This window comes from Sylvia atricapilla, chromosome 12, assembly GCF_009819655.1.
Source record: "Sylvia atricapilla isolate bSylAtr1 chromosome 12, bSylAtr1.pri, whole genome shotgun sequence".
In the NCBI taxonomy this organism is placed as follows: domain Eukaryota; kingdom Metazoa; phylum Chordata; class Aves; order Passeriformes; family Sylviidae; genus Sylvia; species Sylvia atricapilla.
Window position 1 is genome coordinate 1,013,474 of NC_089151.1, and position 20,621 is coordinate 1,034,094.

At 57.5% G+C, this 20,621-nt stretch overlaps 1 protein-coding gene across 1 annotated transcript; it reads right to left on the reverse strand.

Moving 5' to 3' along the window:
- Positions 1-236: 236 nt before the first annotated feature.
- Positions 237-20,371, reverse strand: TANGO6 (transport and golgi organization 6 homolog). Its single transcript, XM_066327401.1, has 17 exons — positions 19,672-20,371; positions 19,327-19,443; positions 18,453-18,579; positions 17,669-17,793; positions 17,053-17,215; positions 16,458-16,540; positions 14,813-14,925; positions 13,348-13,524; positions 11,769-11,895; positions 11,043-11,222; positions 8,395-8,529; positions 6,118-6,822; positions 5,883-5,940; positions 4,264-4,416; positions 2,249-2,400; positions 1,211-1,324; positions 237-575 (listed from the first exon to the last, which is right to left on the reverse strand). Exons 1-17 carry the CDS (start codon positions 20,362-20,364, stop codon positions 399-401), a joined length of 3,399 nt encoding a protein of 1,132 aa, XP_066183498.1. The 5' UTR covers positions 20,365-20,371; the 3' UTR covers positions 237-398.
- Positions 20,372-20,621: the final 250 nt, after the last annotated feature.

Genomic DNA, 20,621 nt, shown 5'->3' on the forward strand with positions numbered 1-20,621 from the left:
TTCCACTCTGGGGGTGCAGAGAGCAGAACCCCCTCCCTCCTGAGGCCCCTCGGGGACAGCCACACATTTGGTGCTGCCAAAGGGAGCCTGAAGCACTGGCCCTGCCAGCTGCTTGCCCAACTCAGGGCTCTCCCTGGGGCTGATGCCCACCCTTCCACAAGACACAGGGGCTGGGGACATGACCACGATGACACCCACAAGCTTTGCATGGCCCCACAAACATGACAGACGCAGGGTTGAGCAGATCTCTGTTTAATCCCACACCTCGTCCCAGCGAGGCACCCTCCCCATGGGACACCGCCAGCGGCATTCCCTCGGGCACAGCAAGCCCTTCCCTCGGGGACCCACTGGCCCTGACCCCAGAGCAGGAACAGTTCATGTCCACGGGCTCAGCCCCACTAGGGCAGCACCACGATCTTCTTCTCCAGCGTCTGCGGGGGGAACAGGACCCTCCTCACGGCCGTGTCCAGCTCCTCCAGCGCCAGCTGTGCGTGCAGCACTGTCGCGGCGTCGCGCTCGGCCGTCGCCACATGCTTCAGCAGGCGGTACAGGTCCCGCAGCACGTCCTGCAGCACCTGGGCACGGCGGGCAGCGCCAGTGTCAGCTCCCGCCGCCGCCCCGCCCGCACCGCCCCTCGGCGAGTCCCGGCAGGAGCGGGGCTGCCCCTTCCCCCGACGGTGCCGGGACACCGCGGCACCAACCACCGCCGCCTCGGCCCCCACCGTGACTCAGTTTCCCCACGGGCCGGCAGCACATTGTGGTGATCCTTCGGCACAGGAGAGGCAGGGCATGCCGGGATCCTGGCTGCGGGGATTCCCGTAGGGAACTGGCTGTTTCCTCCACGGGAGCTGAGTCCCAACACGCTCGTTACTGGGAATTGCGGAGGGAGGCCGCAGTGGTGGAAAAACTGGGCATTTCCAAGTCAAATCAGTGATGAACAACTCCCACAGCTCCCAAGAGCTGGCAATGCCCATGGCACAGTTCTGCAGCCCAGAGGGACACCCCAACAAAGCCCTCATTCCCCAGATCTGTTCAGGGAATACTTTAGTGAGGAATACCCAAACTGGGCATCTCAGTCCCTTGGGACTTTCCCTGGAAGCAGCTCGGGAATGAGCCCTGCAGCCCCTATAGAGCAGGGGCCCTTCCCAAGGGATGCCCAGGAGCCCCCTGGCGGCTGTCCCTGCCCCAGGGACAAGCAGGAGTGACCCACCTCAGTGACCTTCTCACTCAGCCCCCGTAGCAGCAGCACCACCACGTGCACAGCGGCTCTTCGCACTTCAGCCTCGGGGTCTGTCCTGGCTATGGCCGTCACACAGCAGGTGAGCTGTGGGGACAGGGCAGGGGGGCATCATCACTGACTGAGAGATGCAGGAGACCCCATCAGAGCAGTCACTGAGGTGCTGGATGTCCCAAGAATGAGGATGGGATCCCCATGCCCCGTGGGGTGCGGGCCCCGAGCAGCTCCTGCCAGGGCCAGGCAGCACATGGGTGCCTCAGGAAGCTGTATAACAGTCTGTATAAAAATCAGGCAGAGCCAAAGGAATCTAATTAACTCCCAGCAGTGACAGCCGGGAGAATTAGCAGAGCTCGCACCTTCCCAAAATAGCAGCGTGTGGCTCACTGGCATCACATCAACTGCCGGGATCCACCGGTGCCGAGAGGGAATCAAAGGGAGCAGCCCAAGTGCCAAACCCATGATGGCTCACTCCAGGAGCACCGGGAGGGAGGGTGAAGTCCTGACTCCCGTGGGGCACAGACCCACTGGCTCCAGGGCTGTTGGGCCCCTGGGAGTTGGGCTCACCCCACTGGGATCTCCCAGCAGCTCCTGAAGCCAGATCTCACCCACAGCCTACAGCTGGGGAAGGTGAGGGCCAGCTCCGTGATACTGATGATACTGATAATAGTAATTAAGATAACGGGAAGGTAACAAGGTGTCATTAAACGGGAGGTGTCTCTGGCAGGCATCACTTGTGCCCCCAGGTCTCCTCTGGCAGTGGCTGCCATGGGTGGAGCAGGCAGCTAAAAATCAGGGCTAGAACCTCCCTAGTGTTTGCTTCAGGCCCCATGACTTTCACACTCCACAGTATCAGCAATTATCACTCATGTCCTCTATGGAAATATCCCTTTTCCATATGGAAATGTCTCATTTCCATGTCTTCAGCAGCCCAACCATGTGCTAACAAATGCGCTCGTTAAGGAGAGGCCTCACGCTCCCCAGGCAGGGGCAGGGGAAGGATGGAGCCAGTACCTCCTGGACGATGGAGCCCAGCTGGAAGCCGAGGTGCTGGCAGAGCTCACCCAGGTTGGAGAGGCTGCTGGCCCTCAGGGCACTGTCAGGATCCCGGGCACCCCGCAGGAAGGCGCGAATCAGCGGCTCCCGGTGCTGGAACACCATGTCCCCTGCAAGGGAGAGCAGAGCTCTGTGTCACAAGCATGGAAAGGTCCACGCCTCCTGTTCAAGCCCTGGCTCCTTTGGGATCAAATGGGTTGAGCACCTGCCTTGCAACACCACTGAAGAGCTGGATGAAAGATCTGGAATGTGGCCTGTGCCCCTCAGCACACACCCCACAGCACAGACCTTGAGGCTCTTTGGCACATTTCAGTCCTCCCATGGGGTCACTCACAGTCCAGCAAACACACCAAGTGTGAATCTCAAATTCCCACGTCATCCGGACCCAATCCCCTGCCCCAATTAGCACACAGGGGTGCTGTGGATGTGTGAGCTGCTAATGAGAGCTCAGGCCCGTGCTCAGCATCCACAACCATCCAACAGGAGCTGAGCAGCTGTGTGAACCTTGGTGTGGATACACCTCCTACCAGGCAGGGCCTTGAGGGGTGGAAAGAAAGCTCCAGAAGGCCAGCTGGCCTGTGAGTTTTATGTGTTTCCAGCTCTCTCAAGCTCTGGTGTCCTGCAGCAGATGGAGGCAGTGGGATGGACGCCTTGGGATGCCCCAGGATGTGGAGACAGGAATGATTCTTGTGAGCAATGGAAGCTTCCCATCACTCTGCACGTGGGGGCTCAGGGCTGGGGACTGGCATAGGGTGGGGAAGCACAGGGTGGGGGAGCACAGGGCAATGCTGTGATGCCAAGGAGCTGCTGGGAATGTGACATGCTCTGTGCCTGCATCCCGGGACTTGAATTACAGCAGTATGTGCAGTGCAGGGTGCTCCGAGTGGGATCCCCTCCAAAGGCAGCCATGCACCAGCCTCTGTGCCAGATGGCTACAGGAGGGGCATGCAACACTTCCTTTCCCCTCCTTGATAAGGAAAACCACTCCAGTGGGACAGAAAAGAGGGATGGGGATGGAGCACAGGGCAGGCAGGAGGCATGATAGCCCCTTGGCAGAGCAGCAGAGCTCAGAATCACAGAGAGCTGTGGAGCGATCCTGGAAGTGCTGGGTAAATCCTCGCTCTCAGATACTGAAGCTTTGCAACAGAAACGACTCGGTGTGATTTGTTCTATAAATACGCCGGCGAGCCGGGACGCGCCGGGGCAGCTGCCCACGGCACCACCACCACAGCGAGCCAGGAGAGCAGAACGTGCCACCATCCCCAGGGCAGCTGCCACGGGAAACCAGACACATGGACACTGCCATGGGACTGAGGGGATCAGAGCTGATTGCTGGAGCCCCACAGGACACAGTGGGATGCCCTGTCCCCATCCCAGCAGTGAGGATGGATGGTGGCACAGCCTGGCACTGATGGGATGCCACAGCTGGCAGAGCCCAGGGATGCCAGTGGTGCAAGGGAATGAGACACAGGCCACAGGAGAGTCACAGTCCTGGGGGTCCAGGCTCCTCAAGGGCATCCCCAGCCAAGGCACACAGCACCCACCCGGTGACCAGGGACCTCTGCCTGTCTGCCCCAGCACTGTTGACACTGGCTGCCACCTCCCTGGCCGTGTACAGCTCCAGCTGTGTGCTCCTGCTGGCCAGGCCTCCTGCACAGAGCCAGAGAAGGCATTTTAGGACGTGTCCCAACAGCGGATGCCGGAAAGGCCTCATCCAGCTTCCACCTCTCAGCCCGGCGTGTCCGGGCGCTTCCTGGCAGTCTCCAAGCCCACTGCTGCCAACCAAAGGGATGGTGGGCTGCTGGCAGGACCTGTCCTCCTGATCCTGCTGCTGGCAAACCCCAGCCAGCTTCTCTTTGTCCCACCTTCTGACTACTAAAGTCCCCTTTGGGTTCTCCCCTGGTAATGGTGAGGCCAAGCAGTGCTGTGGCTGCTGGCAGCAGACAGTGCCAGGCTCACGGCCATGGACTCACCCAGCGCCCGGGTGACACGCATCAGCACCTCGCCCAGCTTCATCCTGGTGACAGCAGCCATGGTGTCCTCTGTGCCCTGTGCTGGGCACCCGTATTGTGCCAGCAGGACGGGCAGAATCTGCTCTGGATACTCACTGGAGAGCAGGGCAATGCCTGGACGGGTGAAAAACTGGACAATCAGTAATTTAGCAGTTGGCAGCAGGTGTCCACTCGCTGCTGCGGGGTGATGCCCTTTGACCCAGTGGGGACTTGCTGCACTGGGGGACAGCTGGGCACTGCAGTCAATGCTTGGGCACAGGGTCTGGTCACTGCTCCTAGCTCTTGGCCATCAGCACATGATGCCAGCATGTCTCTGTCCCTGCTGGGTTTGCCTGGCCCAGACTGGGAGCAGGAGCCAGTGTGTGCACATGCTGCTGCATCTCCCTGGGGTTGCTGAGAGATCAGACCCCAGACACAGGGATCAAACCTTTCTCCAGCTCCTGAATACACTCCAGCCCCTCAATGACTGTCTTGTCAAAGCTGACCCCAGGATTCCAGGTGTGATGTCCAGTACATCAGGAACACACACAGGAGTCTGGCTCTATGAAACCCAGAGATGCCACAACCGCTGGCTCATTCCCAGCCCCGCCGCTGTGACACGGAGCAAGTGGGACTATGGGGACCTGTCTGGCACAGCCCCCAGCCCCGTGCTTGGCACGGCACGGCTCGGCATGGCACAGGTGGCACTGCCATGGGCCCGGTGAGTCAGTGGAAGGAACCCCATCAGGGTTAATCACGGCCGCAGCCGCGCTGCCAAACGTGCAGCAGCTGCAGCGGCGCATTAATCACCGGGACGGTTACAGCCTTTGTGCTCCAGCTGCGGGCAAGGACAGACCTGTCCCTCTCAAGACTGCACAGGCATTGGGAAGCACAGCATAAACTCCTTTCCCAGCTGCTGCCAAAGGTTACCAACCCAACGGCAGCGGTGCCAGCTCTGATGTGTGACAAGGGAATTGCACCTCGCTTCCACGGAACCCAGGTGACTGTGACCAGCCACTGTCACACAGGACATACACGTCACCCAATGTGGAAGCACCCGTCTGCAGATCCCACGGGCAGCCCACTGCTGTGGGGCTGTGCTGAGTGTGCTGGAGCAAGCACTGACCTGAGGGTTTCCTGGGAAGGGGTGTGAGTACCCAGGAGTTGCCACCTTGGCAGAGCCCTGAGGGAGAACCACTGGGTCCCCCTGGTCCTGCTCCTCTGTCAACCTCAGCTGAACAGATTCCTCTGTGGGTGCCAGGCTGGGGTGCTGGGGCCGTACCCATGCTGCACTGGAACTGCAGCCCCAGCCTGTGGCAGAGACCTGGCACAGGGATGGTGACCAGCTCCAGGGTAAGAATATCATTCCCAGTAAGAATAACTGGGAAATGAAGTCTCCAGCTTCAGGAACTCGGCATGGAGCCCCATGCGGCCCCAGGCTTGATGGAATAGCACAAAGCCACAGTCTGGGAGGGCAGGAGATGCCAAGCCCTCAGCCTGGCCATGGCTTTCCCGCTCTTCACTCCTGGGGCCCAGAGCCCCCACAGCACAAAACCTTCCCTGACAAAGTGCTGACACTCATCCCAACAGGCATTGCTCACCTTGGATGGCTGAGAGGTAGACAAAGGCATCCTCATGTTGCAGATTCTCCAGAAACACCTGGAAGGAAAGAAGGAAGGAAAGTGCCATCAGCAGTAACCCTGGGCTGGGCCAGTGAGGCCAGAGGGCTCTAATAATTGTGACCATCTCCAGCCTGATGGCACATTCAGCACCAGCTCTGCTGGCAGGGGACAGGGACCAAGGCAAGGGACAGGAACCACAGCAGGAACCTGGTACCTGCAGCAGCTTCTCCTGAATCCGAAGTGCCTCTGGATCCCGCCGGGTGACCATGCTGGCGAGACGGCGCAGGGCAGCTGCCCTGCTGGGGGGCTGGGGGTCGTAGGCTGACACCAGCAGCTCCTGGAGCCCAGCTGGGGCCAGGCTGTCGGCACAAGGGGCTGCAGAGGCCCTGGGCTCACGGCACGTGCTCTGCTCTTTGCTCCTGTCCCTGTGAGCTGAGGGGCTGCCGTGTCCGTGCCGCGACGATGAGGGGCTGGGGGCTGTGCTGGGAACACCAGGAGGGCTGGGGGCTGCCATCCCAGCAGGGCTCTGTGCACCCATCCCAGCAGGGCTCTGTGCTCCCATCCCAGCAGGGCTCTGTGCTGCCATCCCAGCAGGGCTCTGTGCACCCATCCCAGCAGGGCTCTGTGCTCCCAGGCCAGCAGGGCTCTGTGCTCCCATCCCAGCAGGGCTCTGTGCTGCCATCCCAGCAGGGCTCTGTGCTCCCATCCCAGCAGGGCTCTGTGCTCCCACCCCAGCCCTCCTGCCCAGCACGCCGTCGGCAGCAGCGCCCACCGTGCCAGGGGAACAGGCACCGTGGGTGCAGATGGCGATGCACAGGTCTGAGGCCAGCTCCTGGGTGAGGGGCTCGGGGTAGGTGCGGGACAGCTCCTCCAGCAACGGCACCAGCCGCTTCAGCACCACAAAATCGCTGGATTTGAGCTGGGGAGGGAGAAGAGAAGAGAAGAGAAGCGCTGGCACCAATGGAACAAGGGTTCACTCCCTGAGATGCTCCCAGGAGGGTGGGCATGGGGAACAGAGGTGAGGAGCCCTAGAGCCCCATGCCCAGCTCTGAGCACCCCAAGCTCTTCTCAGCCCAGCACCAATCCCAGCCCTGGCAGCAGCCACGGGAGAAGGTGGAAAATGCATGAACCTGAAGAACCATCGTGTCTGGGTATGGGGGCCAAGCCAGGGACATCTCTCCCACCAGCACTGTGCCACACTTGCCATCAGTCCTGCCTGGAAGGATGCCCCCAGCACAGCAGCCACAACCTGTCCTGAGCTGGAAAAGCTCCTGCCCTAATCTGGATTTAAATGCTAAAATCTGTGATGTGAAGCCTGTAAAAGGGTGCCTTAGCAGAGATTTTGGATGATTGCATAAAACTCCTCGCCTGCTGAAACCCAAACAGCTCTGCAGCTGCTTCCAAAACCTTTCACATTCCATTTTCCAAATTATGTCACTCACATTAACACAAAAGTGGGAGAAGGAGCTTGCCTGGGAGGGACCCATTGCAGCCACAAGACTCTGGCTTTAACTTCTCTTCAACTACAGTTCTTTTCCCAGCGTTAGAAATTTAACAATAAGAGACAATTAATGATCTTTTTCTGTTAACAGCTGGATTTTCCTTAGGGCAAATCCAGGGCTGAAGCAACCCCAGGAGCACAGTGATGGCAGCATGTTAATGGATGTGCCATTGCTCCCCATGGCAGCTCCACTGAGTGACACAGAGCTCATATATATATAGGTATTACAAGGTAACTGAGAGATATAAATAACAATATAAATATGCATAAAATGTAAATACAAAAATGTAAGGGGATTTTCAAGGGTATAGCTCACATGGGAAGTTCACAATGCTCCTCAGCCAGAGTCTGTGACCGTGTGGGGATGCAGAGGGTGCAGTACTGGTATTTAAAGATGCTGTATGTGACCGCACTGCTCTGCCAGTGCCTTTTTAGGAGAGATTATAAATTAGTTAATTGGGCTCTTGGGGGTGCCCTGCTCAGAACGAATCCTTGGTCAGCACCCTGACACTGCCACAAGGGAAAAAATTATATTTTTTATACATATATATAATTTTAATATCTATATAATTATAGATAGATAGAGGTTATATATAGTATATTATATATTATATAACATATATCATATATTTTGTATATGGTATATTAAATATTGTATATAGTATATTACATACTGTATATATTATATAATATTACGTTATATATAATAGTATGTATTATGTATAATATAATATATAATACATTATATATATTATATATTATATATTATATATTATATATCATATATTGTATGATGTATAATATAGGATATAAAATATATAATATATAATATATATTATTTAAAAAACATGTATAATATATATATTTACAGGCTGTGACCAAGCAGGGACCCCAAGCCAGGGCAGCCAGCGGTGCCACAGCACCCTTGGCTGGGCATGGCAGTGCCCACCCCACACCCCACACCCCCTGGGCCCCAGCTCTGCCCCTCACCTGGGCGGCCCCGCCGAGCACGGCGGCCACGAGCCCCATGGCCATGGCCAGGGTCTGCGCCTCGGCCGCCGCGCCGGGGCCCTGCGCTGGGTGGGCACAGGCCCGGTGCAGCACGGCTGCCAGGAACTCCTGCACCTGCCAAGGGAACAGCTGTCAGCAGCAGGGACACCCCCAGACACCTCCCCTGCAGCTCCCGCTGCCTCCGCGCCCACTGAGTCTCCAGCACAATTCCATGCAAGTTCAAGGAGTGGCTGGACAACGCTCCCAGGGATGCACACGATGGGATTGTTTGGGGTGTGCTGTGCAAGGCCAGGAGTTGGACTCAGTGATCCCTGTGGGTCCCTTCTACTTCAGAATATTCTGTAATTCTGTGAAATCCTTCCCGTTTTCCTCCTGTTGCTGCTATCCCAATCCCAGTGTGGGCTCAGCCCAGTCACATCCACAACTGGGATGAGGTGATGGTTAAACTGGTGGGGGTCCTCTCAGCAGCAGAAGCCCCCGTGGGGCCAGAGGAAAAAAGGGATTCCAGCTCCATTTCTGCCTCCTGCCTGGCTTCACCATGGGATGGAAGGCCCCTGGGATAGTCCCAAAGGAAAGCTCAAGTTGGGTCTGTATGGAATTGCCCTAAGTAAAGGCGTGGAAATTCCAGAGCCCAGGAGCTCCAGCCCCTGTCCACAATTCTCCATAGCAGCCTCCCCCATATCCTGCACAGCTGACACTCCAGCTGAGCCATTTCCTGTGATCTCACTTACTTTGTGATTTTTCCCACAATATTTTTACTCCACGTGTAATGATCCTGCCTGGTTGGCATTTGCCTTCTCCACACTTGGCACCAACACCTTTGATCCCACAGGCTTCCTGCCTTCCTAACAGATCTTGAAATGAGGGAGTTGATGTTCTCCACGCCTTATCTTCTCCCAGACAAGCCTGGGAAGGGTTTGCATCAGGGTCATTTCCACCTAACAGGTGTGTTGCAAAAGAAGAGGAACTATTGTTTTCCTACTTCAGAAAACAAAGTACGGGGGCAACAAGGTCCTGTTGCACCAAATTCCAGACTTCCACCCCCAGGGCACTGGGTGCAGACAGCATTTCCTCCTCAGCTCCCAGATTCCTTAAGCACATCCCTTAAGCAAGGAGGGAGGCTGTGGAAAAAGGCTTTGGAAAAGGCTGCATAAAAGGCTCAGGTACCTGCTGGGATAATTATTCCAGAGAAGAAATTCCATCGAACAGCAAGTAAGTGAAAAAATTGGAATATTCACCCTCACAACACAGTGACACACAAGCTGGAAGGGTTGAAATTACACTTTAAAAAAAAAAAAAAGGAAATTTGTGCATAAATAACAGTAGATTGCAACTGAGAAAAAATAGGACCTAAAAAAAATCTAGAAAAAAAATATTTTAAAGTGGGAGGGGAAAAATAAAACACTGGGGCACAGCTGTGTCTCAGGCAGGAGGAGAGAATCCTCGGTGCAGTGAGGAAATCAAGCTGACCTTGGTTATGGAGGAGAATATGTAAATAAAATAAACGTGCAGTTGTAGGGGTTCAGAGCAGTGCTGCTCCTGGGTTCCAGCTTTGGAAGGATGGCTCCCACTTGTTCCCACCCCATCAGGGCCCCTCCAATGCCCCAGGGAACCCCACAGTGCAGAACCTGCTCAAAGCCTGTCCCTGTCCCAGCCCGGGGCCTCCCTGAAACACAACCCCAGGCAGCAGGATAATGGATTTTTTGTCTGGATTTCTTTGGTAGTGGGTTTTCATCCCAGACTCCCAGCTGGACCCTGAAACCTGGCAAAACCCTTCCCCATTTCCCAGCCCGACTCTCCGGCCCGGTGGGTGGGTGTGATGGGGAGGCAGGTGGGGACAAAGCGCTGCTGGCTGTGTCCCCTCTGCTGCTGAGCACACAAAGGCTCCTTTGTCCCAAAGGAAACGTGAGGAAACCTGCCTGAGCCGTGACCGCCCCTGCCCACGGCACCAGCACGGGGAGCTGGCATGGCTGGGGCACTGGGGGAAAAACAGCAATAAAAAACAGGATTAGGAAGTTAAAAGACACCAGATCTGCAGGAGATCAGCAGGGAACTTGCAGGGGATCTGCAGGGGATCCCCAAGGGAATGCCACGCTGGCCTCAGCATCCAGCTGCCTTCCCAACTGCACAGCTGACCCATCCAGGGTGGGTTCAGGGGAAAAGGTTTTAAAAATCCATTCTGGGACCAGGGTCAAGGGGCCCCAGTGGCCTTTGAAATTACAAATATTTAATAAATTTGGCACTATGCATTCATGAATGGAGGAGCACAGTAATGCCAGCCAGGCTGCTCCCATCCAACCTCACTTTGGGCATTTCCAGGGATGGCACAGCCACAGCTTCTCTGGGCCACCTGTGCCAGGGCCTCACCACCCTCACAGAGAGGAATTTCTTCACTATATCCCTTCTTTCCCTGCCCTCTGTCAGGGAGAAGCCATTCCCCTTTGTCCTGTCACTCCAGGACCTTGTACAAAATGCCTTTCCAGCTCTCTTGGAGCTCCTTTAGGCACTGGAAGTTTCTCTAAAGGTCACTCTGAACCCTTCTCTTCCCCAGGCTGAGTAATCCCAGCCCCTTCAGCCTTTGCTCCTGAAGTGTTCAGCTGATTCCCCCAGGCTTTGCCAAGACCAACCTGCACAATGTCAGTGAACACGGTGTCGGAGACGCCCTCGCACAGCGCGGCCACGAGCTGCAGGACCAGCAGCTTCCTCTCCTGCCTGGCCTGGTACTGCTCCAGCTCCAGCAAGCTCCCCCCAGGCTCCACAGCAGGGTTTGGAGCTGCCTCATCCTCTGCAGCCACCTGAGTCAGCTCCTGCCGGGAAGGGAGCGCAGGGCACGGAGAGGCAGCGGTTAAACATCGGGAGCCAGCGCCAGGAATGCCAGATGACTCCTCACACCACCACTACCACCATCTTCCAGCTGGTTAGATGAAGGTTTCCAAGAGCTGTCCACAGCTCCTGGGTGTCCCATCCCTATCCTCTCCTGTGCCTGTGGGCTGGGGCACAAAATCCCAGTGCAACCCAGGCCTGGAGGGAACTGTGGGGGGCTCCAAGTGGGATCAAAGGAAGCAGGTACAGGGCCCCTCTTCTACAGCTAAGGAAGCAACAGGGATTATTCCCAGCCTCCAACACACTTCAGACACGCTCCTGTTGTTAAAACAGCCTAGAGGGAGAAGGAGGGTTAACTCCTTCAGGGACAGGGCTGCTCCCACTCCTTGGCTTCCCACCTAGCACACAGGGCTGCTCCAGCACGTCCTGCACCCCAAGACACACAGGGGGATTATCTCTCTTCTGCCTTCTGCCTGTCCAGGAAACCCCTTCCCACAGGTATGCCTCAACCAGGCATTGGCTGCCCTCACCTTCAGGCAGTGGATGAAGAAGTCTCCAGCCAGACCACTCTTCTGGCAGTGGGACAGGAGCTCCACCAAGCTCTCCACATGGCACTGCTCCAAGGAGATCTTCTGGTACAGGGCCTCATCTTCATCGCTGGAACAGGTCACTGTATCACCAACACAAACACACCCAGAACCCCCTGACCCCCAGACTCCAGGGCATGGTGAAATCCCAGTCTGCATTTCCCTGGAAGCCTGCCTTCCTTCCCAGCACTTCCCAGCACAGCCTGGAGGCAGCTGAGCCAACCACTGCCCAGGTCATTTGAGCTCTGCTTATTAACTAACCTGCACTCATTAACAGAAACCATGAGCCCAAAACATACGTTTCATCCAGCCCATAAATAACAGGATTAATACCAGCTAAGTTAGGCAGTGGTCAGAGCTGTGGCAGCAGGGGCATGGGCAGAGCCAGGGACAGCATGGAACAAGTTTAAAGTAGTCCCAGTTTAAGCAAGGCAGAGCTGCTTCTAGTTCTGGCCTTCCAGTACCTAAAGAGAGTTTATAAAAAGGCTGGAGAGGGGCTTTGAACAAAGGTGTGGAATGACAGGACAAGAGGGAATGGCTTCCCATTGACCGAAGGTGGGTTAGATGGGATAATGGGAAAAAATTCTTCCTTGGCAGGGTGGGCAAGCCCTGGCACAGGGTGCCCAGAGAAGCTGCAGCTGCCCCTGGATCCCTGGAAGTGCCCCACACCAGCTTGGATGGAACTTGGAGCAACCAGGGATAGTGGAAGGTGTCCCTGCCCACGGCAGGGGGTGGAACAAGATGAACTTTAAGGTCTTTTCCAAGCCAAAGCGGCCTGTAATTCTAACTCAGGAATAGCCTGAAAAGAAGCCAAACCAACATATTTGTGGGGATTTTGCTGTAGGTGCTCCCAGCTCCCAGCACACCCCTGGGCACAGCTGTGCCTCTACCTGCCCCACAGTGCTGCCCTGGGCCCTCCTGCCAGCTCAGAGCCCCTCTTTTTAAACACAGCCTCGTGCTGGGGACATCCCAGCCTGCCTGGCTGGAGACTAAAGGCTGCAGTTAACTCCCAGCATGGCCAGCTCTGCCTCTGCTTAGAGACCATCTGCCTGCACCAGAGGAGCTCTGTGGCTGCTCCACGACCCTGGCACTGCCACAGTCTGTGCTGTGACTGTGCCACCTGTGCCCGAGGGACACTGCCCACTGTGTCACCAGACAGGCTAGGGCTGGAGGCTGGAAGCTGAATTTGGGGGATGCTGAGATTGGAAACGCACATTTCGTTCCCAGACACTGCACAGGCAGGGCTCAGGAGTCAGGAAGAGCAGGCAGGGAGTGCACACCAACACTCAGGTGGAGTGTGATGCTTTTTGGGGCTCAAAGTCAGAGCTGTACATCATGTCTAGGGAACCCGGGGGCTGTGCTGGCTCCGGGGGCTGTGTGGAAGTGTCACCTGCCTGAGCTCGAGGGGGTGAGACCCTATGAGATGGAACTGGCAGCCCTCTGCTGGCCCAGGCTCTCTGCCAGGCTTCTCTGGAAAGCCCTGGGAGCCAAGTGACGCAGGGGACTGTTCCACAGCACTCACCTGATGGTTTCCCCCACAACGATGGCAGCACCGCCCTCGCTGCCCACACAGAGCTGGCACTGAGGGTGAAGGGTGGGCACATTGCTGCTCAGCCTGGCCAAGCCTTCCAGCACAGCCAGGGACTGCTCCCGCTCTGCCTTCTCCAGGAACCACAGCAGGATGTCCTGGCACGGGGAGCTGTCAAGGAGAAAGGAGCCAGTGGTGACATTGCTCTGCCCACTGCAGCTTCCCTGCACGAGTTTTGGAATGAGGGACATGACTGGAATTCTCTGGAGCACCCACGGGCTTTCCTTGGGATGCTCCAGCTCCTGCCTCTGGCAGCTGAAAGCATTTGTGCCTGTTTCTAAGGGGATCAGCAGCATATCCTGCCCTTCTGGCGTTCCCAGATGGAAGGATTTGGGTTCCTCCACACTTCAGGCTGGCAAGGAAGCACTGTGAACACCCCTGCCTGTGCCTCGCTACGAGGTGACAAGGGCTGGTGGCAGTGCCAAGGGAGGGGAGGAAGGAGACGGGAGCACTGAGGTGGCATGGGGAGCCCTGCCAAGGAAAGAAGCAGGGTAATGAGGTGAAGCAGCCACGCTGGGCTGCGCCAGGGGTCTGGAAACCCGAACACTTCCAGGCAGCTGTGGGTTCAGTCATCCCTGCCAAATTCCTTAGCAAAGGAAGCAGTGACTGCTGGCCCAGCAGCAGCAGCGTGAACTTGGCACGTTCCACCAACTTGTCACGGCACTCACTGCTCTTTGAAGTGATTAACGAGGCCTTTAATAACAGCAGAGACCGTGTCTACACACACCTTTTAGGGAAAGCCTCCACACGCCAGGATCACCAGAGCACTGTGTACCCCCACCAGGAATGTTTCTACCAGGCTGGTCCTAAGTCCAGGGAAAGCCTGGGGGCAGCAAGGAGAGGGGACAGCCAGCACCTGGCTGTCTCTGCCACGACTGGCACATGTGGTGCTTCCCACTGTACACCAGTTATGGGGAGCTGGGCATGGAATGGGGCATCAGCTGCCAGCAGGCAGGTCCTGATTGTACCAGAGGAGAGTGATCCCAGATTGGAGAATGATCCTGTACTTCCAAGCAGCAATGCTTAAACCGTTTTTCCAGTTTTTATCCTGTTTGTAGATCCCTTCATCCAGTTTCCAGCATCACTACCTCCATCCATGGACAACCACAATCCCTGCCCTAGGCAGAGCCACTCTGTGCTCCCAAGGGCACGCTCAACTCTACACAGAACGTTCTGGCTTCAGGGAAGACAAAATCTAACATTAGAACGGCTTCCTCAGGCACAGGCTGCCAGCGAGGTCGTGTGCCCTGCCTGTGGTTACTGTCTGCTTGGAATGAGAGTGCTTTGGGGTGAGAAGATGGATCTCTGCCCCTGCCTGTGCCCTGAGCGTGGCTGCTGGAGGTGGGCAGGGCCCAGCAGATGAAACCCCAGCAGAAGCTGAGTACAAATCCTCCCTTACCGTAAGTATGACACATTCTGCTTGGCGAAGGAATAGAGGGAAAAAACCACTCCCAGCACTGACTGTAAGGATCCCAGCAGCAGGCTCGAGCTGTCATTCCCAACCACATACACCTACGGAGAGAAGGGCACAGGGAGGGGAGTCAAACACCTGCATGGGGCAGAGGGGAGTTCAGGAACACGTCAGTGCACAGGGCAGCTATCAGGGAGGATGGTGGAGGGTTCTCAGCCTCTTCCTTCAGTCTGGAGGCTGTCTTCCCTGATTATGCCACACTCCCTATTAAAACCTGCCTTCAGCACCATCTTTCTCCAAGAATTTGCTTAACCACAGCAGGGCTCTAAGCTACAGGAAAGTTGCAGCCAGCTATTTGGGGAGTCTGCTGCTTAGGAGTAAGGTCCTGCCTTACCCAAGGATGCAACAGACCCCCAGAATGAGCAAATCTTCACTGAATTACTGTAAATCTCAAACACAGAGATCAGTCACTGGCAGGGCAGCTGGGCTAGTGGGTGCTGAGCAGAGGCTGCTCAGCCTCTGGGGGGACTGCAGAGGCTCTGGGAATGTTGTTGGTACTCAGGGGGAATTACGGGGCTATGGGAATGTTGTAGAGGATTTTGGGAGGGTTGTAGGGGCTCAGGGGTGATTGCAGAGCCCTGCTCCTCTCCTCCACCTCACCCAGCACCCTCCGAGAAGCTGAGAAATGGTCCCCAGAGGCCCTGCCCTGCTCCACTGATGCACACAGACCTGTTTTCCTGTGCTAATCCCCGCGGAGCCATTCCTCCTCCCCAGACCCTTGTGTACACAAAGCCTCCCGATGAAGCCCCGAGGATGGTTTGTCACTAAGCATCAAATGACACTTGCTCAGCAAGAAAACCACCCCAAACCTGGGGTCCCCTCACTAATCTGCCTGCTGTCAGGCCCCCAGCGCTCTGCCATTAAGGAGGGACCCACCCCAACGCCCCCAGCACTGCTCTGGGAGGGAGCAGCCCTCCAGACCGGTCTCTGCCTGCCAGCCAGTTACAACAGATCATTACTGGGAAAATAGACAACAATCCCAGCATTTAAGAGCTTAGCCTGCCTCGGGGCATGCCAGGAAGCAAGTCACCAGCTTCTGAAATTTGAATTCCTGGACTGGAGATGTCCTTCTGGGTTGGAACGTGCAGCAGGAAGCTGCTGGAGCCTCCAGTGTGGCACTGGGATTACTGGTGGGAATGGTAGGAAACGGAGTTATGACAGGAGAGGCCCCCCACAAAATGCCCTCATCCTTCACAGGAAGCACAAGGATGGGCCTTGCCAACCCCCCAAATGCCAGAACAATGATCTGTGCTCCAAGGAAAGCTTAGAGCTCCTTACAGTGCTAAGGGGGCTCTGAGAGGGACTTTGGACAAGGGCCTGGAGTGACAGGACAAGGACCAATAACTTCCAGCTGCAGGAGGGTGGGTTAAATGGCATACTGGGAAGGAATCCTTCCCTGTGAGGGTGGTGAGGGCCTGGCACAGCCCATGTGGAGGCTGGGCTATTCCTGTAATGAAGACCAGACAACTGAGCATGACTGGAGGAGACACGGGGTTTGTGTGGCTCAACACACACTGAACTGCTCAGCAGGTCTCAAAACAGCTCTTTTTCTCACCCAAAGCAGACACGGTACCTTGAGTATATCTTCCACACAGCTGCCCAGCTCTGCCTCTGGCACCAGCACAGCCCCTGCTGTCAAATCCTCCAGTGCCAGCTCTGAAAGCAAAGGGGAGAGACATGAGCCCCCCAAAACAGCCCAGAGCCCCCAGTAGCAGAACTACCCCACCACTCCCTGCACCCACAAGCACTTCCACAGCTCCCTTCCCTCCCCATGAGAACAGACCAGCCCTCATTAGCCATACTAATTGTGCTGCAGTGTTGTAAACCCTCAAGGACACATAGAAATCAACGCAGACCACAACTCCATGATGGATGATTTCCCCACAGAGCTGCTGGTCAGTGTGGGGAAGCAATAGCTTCCGTCTGGAAGCCCAGAACAAGGATGTCAGACTGGGAGAGGTTCCCAAGGAGCAGAGCCAAACTGCTCAGCTTCCATGCTGCAGTAACTGGACTCAAGCAGGAGGAAATACGCTGTACCCAGACAAGCTGACAGAGTCAGCACAGAGAGCTGGGCTCCCACACTCCACAGCCTGGCTGCCAGCCTGAGAAAATTCAGATGGAATGACAAAAACCAGCGAGGGGCAAAACCAGACCCTTCCCCAACCCACCTGTGGCCTCGGAGCAGCGGCGGAGAGGAGCCAGCAGGGGCTGGAGCAGGTGCCTCTCTGCCAGCTGTGGCTGCTCCCTGGCCATGGTGAGCAGCGTGGTGGTGGCCACACGCTGGAACTGCCGCGCTGCCACTTTGTCCTGGATGTGCAACAAGTCCAGGATCTGGAAGGAAAAAGAAACAAGGATCAGCACCCCCTCAGAGAGGACAGCCTGGTGCCTCACAGCAACCAAGGAGCTGCTCATGCGCTGCTCTGCTGGGCAGCTGGCACGGCATTCCACGTGTGGAAGAGCCAGAGTCCTTCCTATGCATGAAGGATACCCTTCTGGGCTCAAACCAGGAGCCTGCACCACTCCCAGAGCCAAAGGCTGGAAGCAAGAGCTACACGCAGAGCTCTGTGTAGCACAGTGCCAAGTACCTCGTGTGATCAGACAACATCATCCAGCATGTCACTAAAACATGGAAAATTCAGGAGTGGAAGTGTTCTACTGCCAGATAAACATGTCTGTGTTGTGCTGGCTGGAGGCAGGCCAAGCTCAAGCAAAAGGAACAGCCCCAGCACTCTCCAAGCCAGGAGCTGGCTCTGCATTCCCCAGCAGAGGGGACAAGGGACTTACCTGGGGGCACACCTGTCTGTAGTAGTCCTCGAGGGACAGGCACTGCTGTGGACAGGCAGCCAGGATCTTCCCAACTGCATCACATTTCTTCCAGTCCAGAGCTGCTGCTTCAGCACCAGCACCACCTACAACAGCAGCAGAAATCCTGGGTCAGCTCTGACCCATGGCCAGCTCTGGCTGAAGACAGGTATTCCTAGCCAAAAATGAGATTTTTAGCTTTTATTGCTCTTGTTAAACTAAGTATCTTTCAGGAGACACCTGAACTTAAGGACAGAAAGGGGGAAATTGCTGTGCAAGAGCTCTGATAATGGAAAACAACTCCTACAGCCAGGTGGGTGAGCCAAAAGGTGGGGAGAGGTTGTGCTTGGATGGCTGGAGTTGGCTGGACAGGATTTTGGCACTAAAAACTTGGGATTTAGCTTGTGGAGAGCAACAGCTTCCTTCCCTGGCAGGACACAGAGAGCAGGGGATGGGATGTCACTGGGACACGGCATTCCCTAGGACTGATGCCACTGTGGACACACACAAGGTGTGATCCTCACCAAGGCACAAACAGGATAAGTGGGCTTAGAGCCTTTCAGTGTGGCTCTCAAACATACGTGTATCCCAAATTAGAGCAGTTTGGGAGCTCAGCACAGAGGCAAAGTCTGTGTGTCACCCACGTCACCTCAGCCTGGCACACGCCAGCTGCTACATCCAGCTCTTGTGTCTCTGCTCTTTTGGGATGAACCATCTCAAGACACCTCTGAATCTTTGATGCTGGGACCCAGAGCCCCTCACTCACCGTCTGTGCCCTCCAAAACACCCCGAACCACAGCCTGCACCCCGCCAGGCCTCAGCAGCCTCTCGGAGAGCAGGTGCCCACAGAGCCGCCGCAGCCAGGCTGGAGCTGCCCCGGCACTTGGAGACCTCTGGAAGGGAGCAAAAGAGCAGGGTAAGGAGCTTACCTGCACATACCTGTGCAAACCCCACCTCTGGGCAAACAGCCAATGCTTTGACAGAGAGCACGGGACACAGACAGGCTTCAAGTTGCTGATTCATCCAGTGGCATAAAGTAAATCAAGAATTAATGAGAGAGGTCAGCCCTCAGGTGCTTAGCACGCTATTCCATCTCTGGAAGTGTCCAAGGAGAGGCTGGATGGGGTTTGGAGCAACCTGGGATAGTGGAAAGTGTCCCTGCCCATCGTAGGTGGTGGAATGAGATGAACTCTGAGTTCCTTTCCAGCCCAAGCCATTCAGGGATTCTATGATTCTATTAACGGCATTATTCCACGGGGACTTTCCTAAAACACCACTTAAGAGATTCCCCATCTCCTCCGCTCCAGGAGGCTTTGGAACAACCCCAAAGAGCAGCAGGTGCCCTGTGTCATCCCTGGAGTGGAGAGAGTGAGGTTTGGAGGAACAGAGGCTGTGCTTGGCTGGGCACAGAGGCTGCGGGTGCCAAGCCAAGGTGGCACGTGCGGCGATGACAGTCCCTGACACATCCACACCCCGCTCCTGCACAGCAGGGCTGGAATGGCACACACCCAAGCAGCCTCGCCAGCGCTCCAGGACTGGTTTTTAAGGTGTAACATTTCCAGAAGAGCAGCACCCTCGGAGTGTGGGAACCACGGAGGTAGGGATCCTGATAGTCCCGTGCCAGGGATGGCCCCGGGTACCTGCTTGGGCTGTCCCTGCAGGATGAGCAGCTCCTGCACCGCCAGCGGCTGGTAAACACGGTCCAGGATGTCCCTCAGGGCTTCCCGGCACCGCGCTCGCTCCGCTTCCGAAACACCCTGGAACAAAACATACCGGGGCTGTTGAGAACGGCTTGGCTGGCCACTAACGCCCCGCTCCCGCCGGTGCCCTGCGGCCCCGGGGCTCCGTGCCTCCGGTTCTTTCTCTCGCATGGGGCACGGCGGGCAGGACACGGGAGGTACGGCCTGAGGAGCGGGCTGGGGCACGGCTGGACACCCCCACCGCCAGCGAGGAGCGGGGACACGGACTGCGAGTGTCGCACGGACCTGGCAGAGAGCGGCGGGGCCGTGTCCCAGCCCGCAGAGGCCGGAGAGGAGCAGACGGAGGTGCCGGGCCAGCAGCGGGGCGCCCAGCGCCGGCAGCCGGCCCAGCTCGGCCAGCGCGGTCACGGCGGCGAACAGCCGGGGCCCGCGGGTACCGGGCGGCGGCCCCAGCCCCGGCCCCGGCCCCAGCCCCGGCGGCAGGTGCGGCAGCAGCCCCAGCCCCACGGCGGCCCTCAGCGCCCGCCGCACCGCCCGCTCCTGCCCCACGCTCAGCGTGTCGGCGCCGGGCGGCGGCGGCGCCCCGGGAGCGGCGGGGGTGGCGGGGACGGCGGCGAGCGCGGCCAGGCGCTCCTTAAGGCACAGCAGCAGCGCCAGCAGCCCGCAGGCTGTCGCCCAGCCCGGCTCCGCGCTCGCTGCCCCGGCTGCCAGCGCGGGCGCCCGGGACAGCACCGCCGCCCGGAGCTGGCGCAGCGCGGCCCAGCCCGCTGCCCGTGACAGCCGCTCCTCCAGCGCCGCCGCGTTCCTGCGCAGCGTCTCCGGGCACAGAGCGGGCTCCGGGCCGGGCTCGGCAGCGCTATCGCCATCACTGGGCGGCCCCAGCAGCAGCTCCAGCGCCTCCACCACACGAGCCGGCTCCACAGGGTCCGGCCGCGCGTCGGCCGCCATGTCGGGCCTGCCGTCAGGGAGCGCCGCCATGCTGGGGCGGGCAGGGGAAGGGGCGGGGCCGCCGCCGGCCGCCATAGTGGGGAGGGCGCGTGAGGGGCGGGGCCGCGCTGCTCGCCGCCATCTTGGGGAGGTCGGGTCGGCAACGGGAGGGGGCCGCGGCCGGAGAGCGGGGACAGGGCTGGGGACAAGGAGTGAGGGGACAGGACGGGGTAAAAGGCATCCCGCTGCCACTGGGCAGGGTTAGGTGCGGTATTGGCAAGGAATCCTTCTCGTCTGAGAGTGATGAG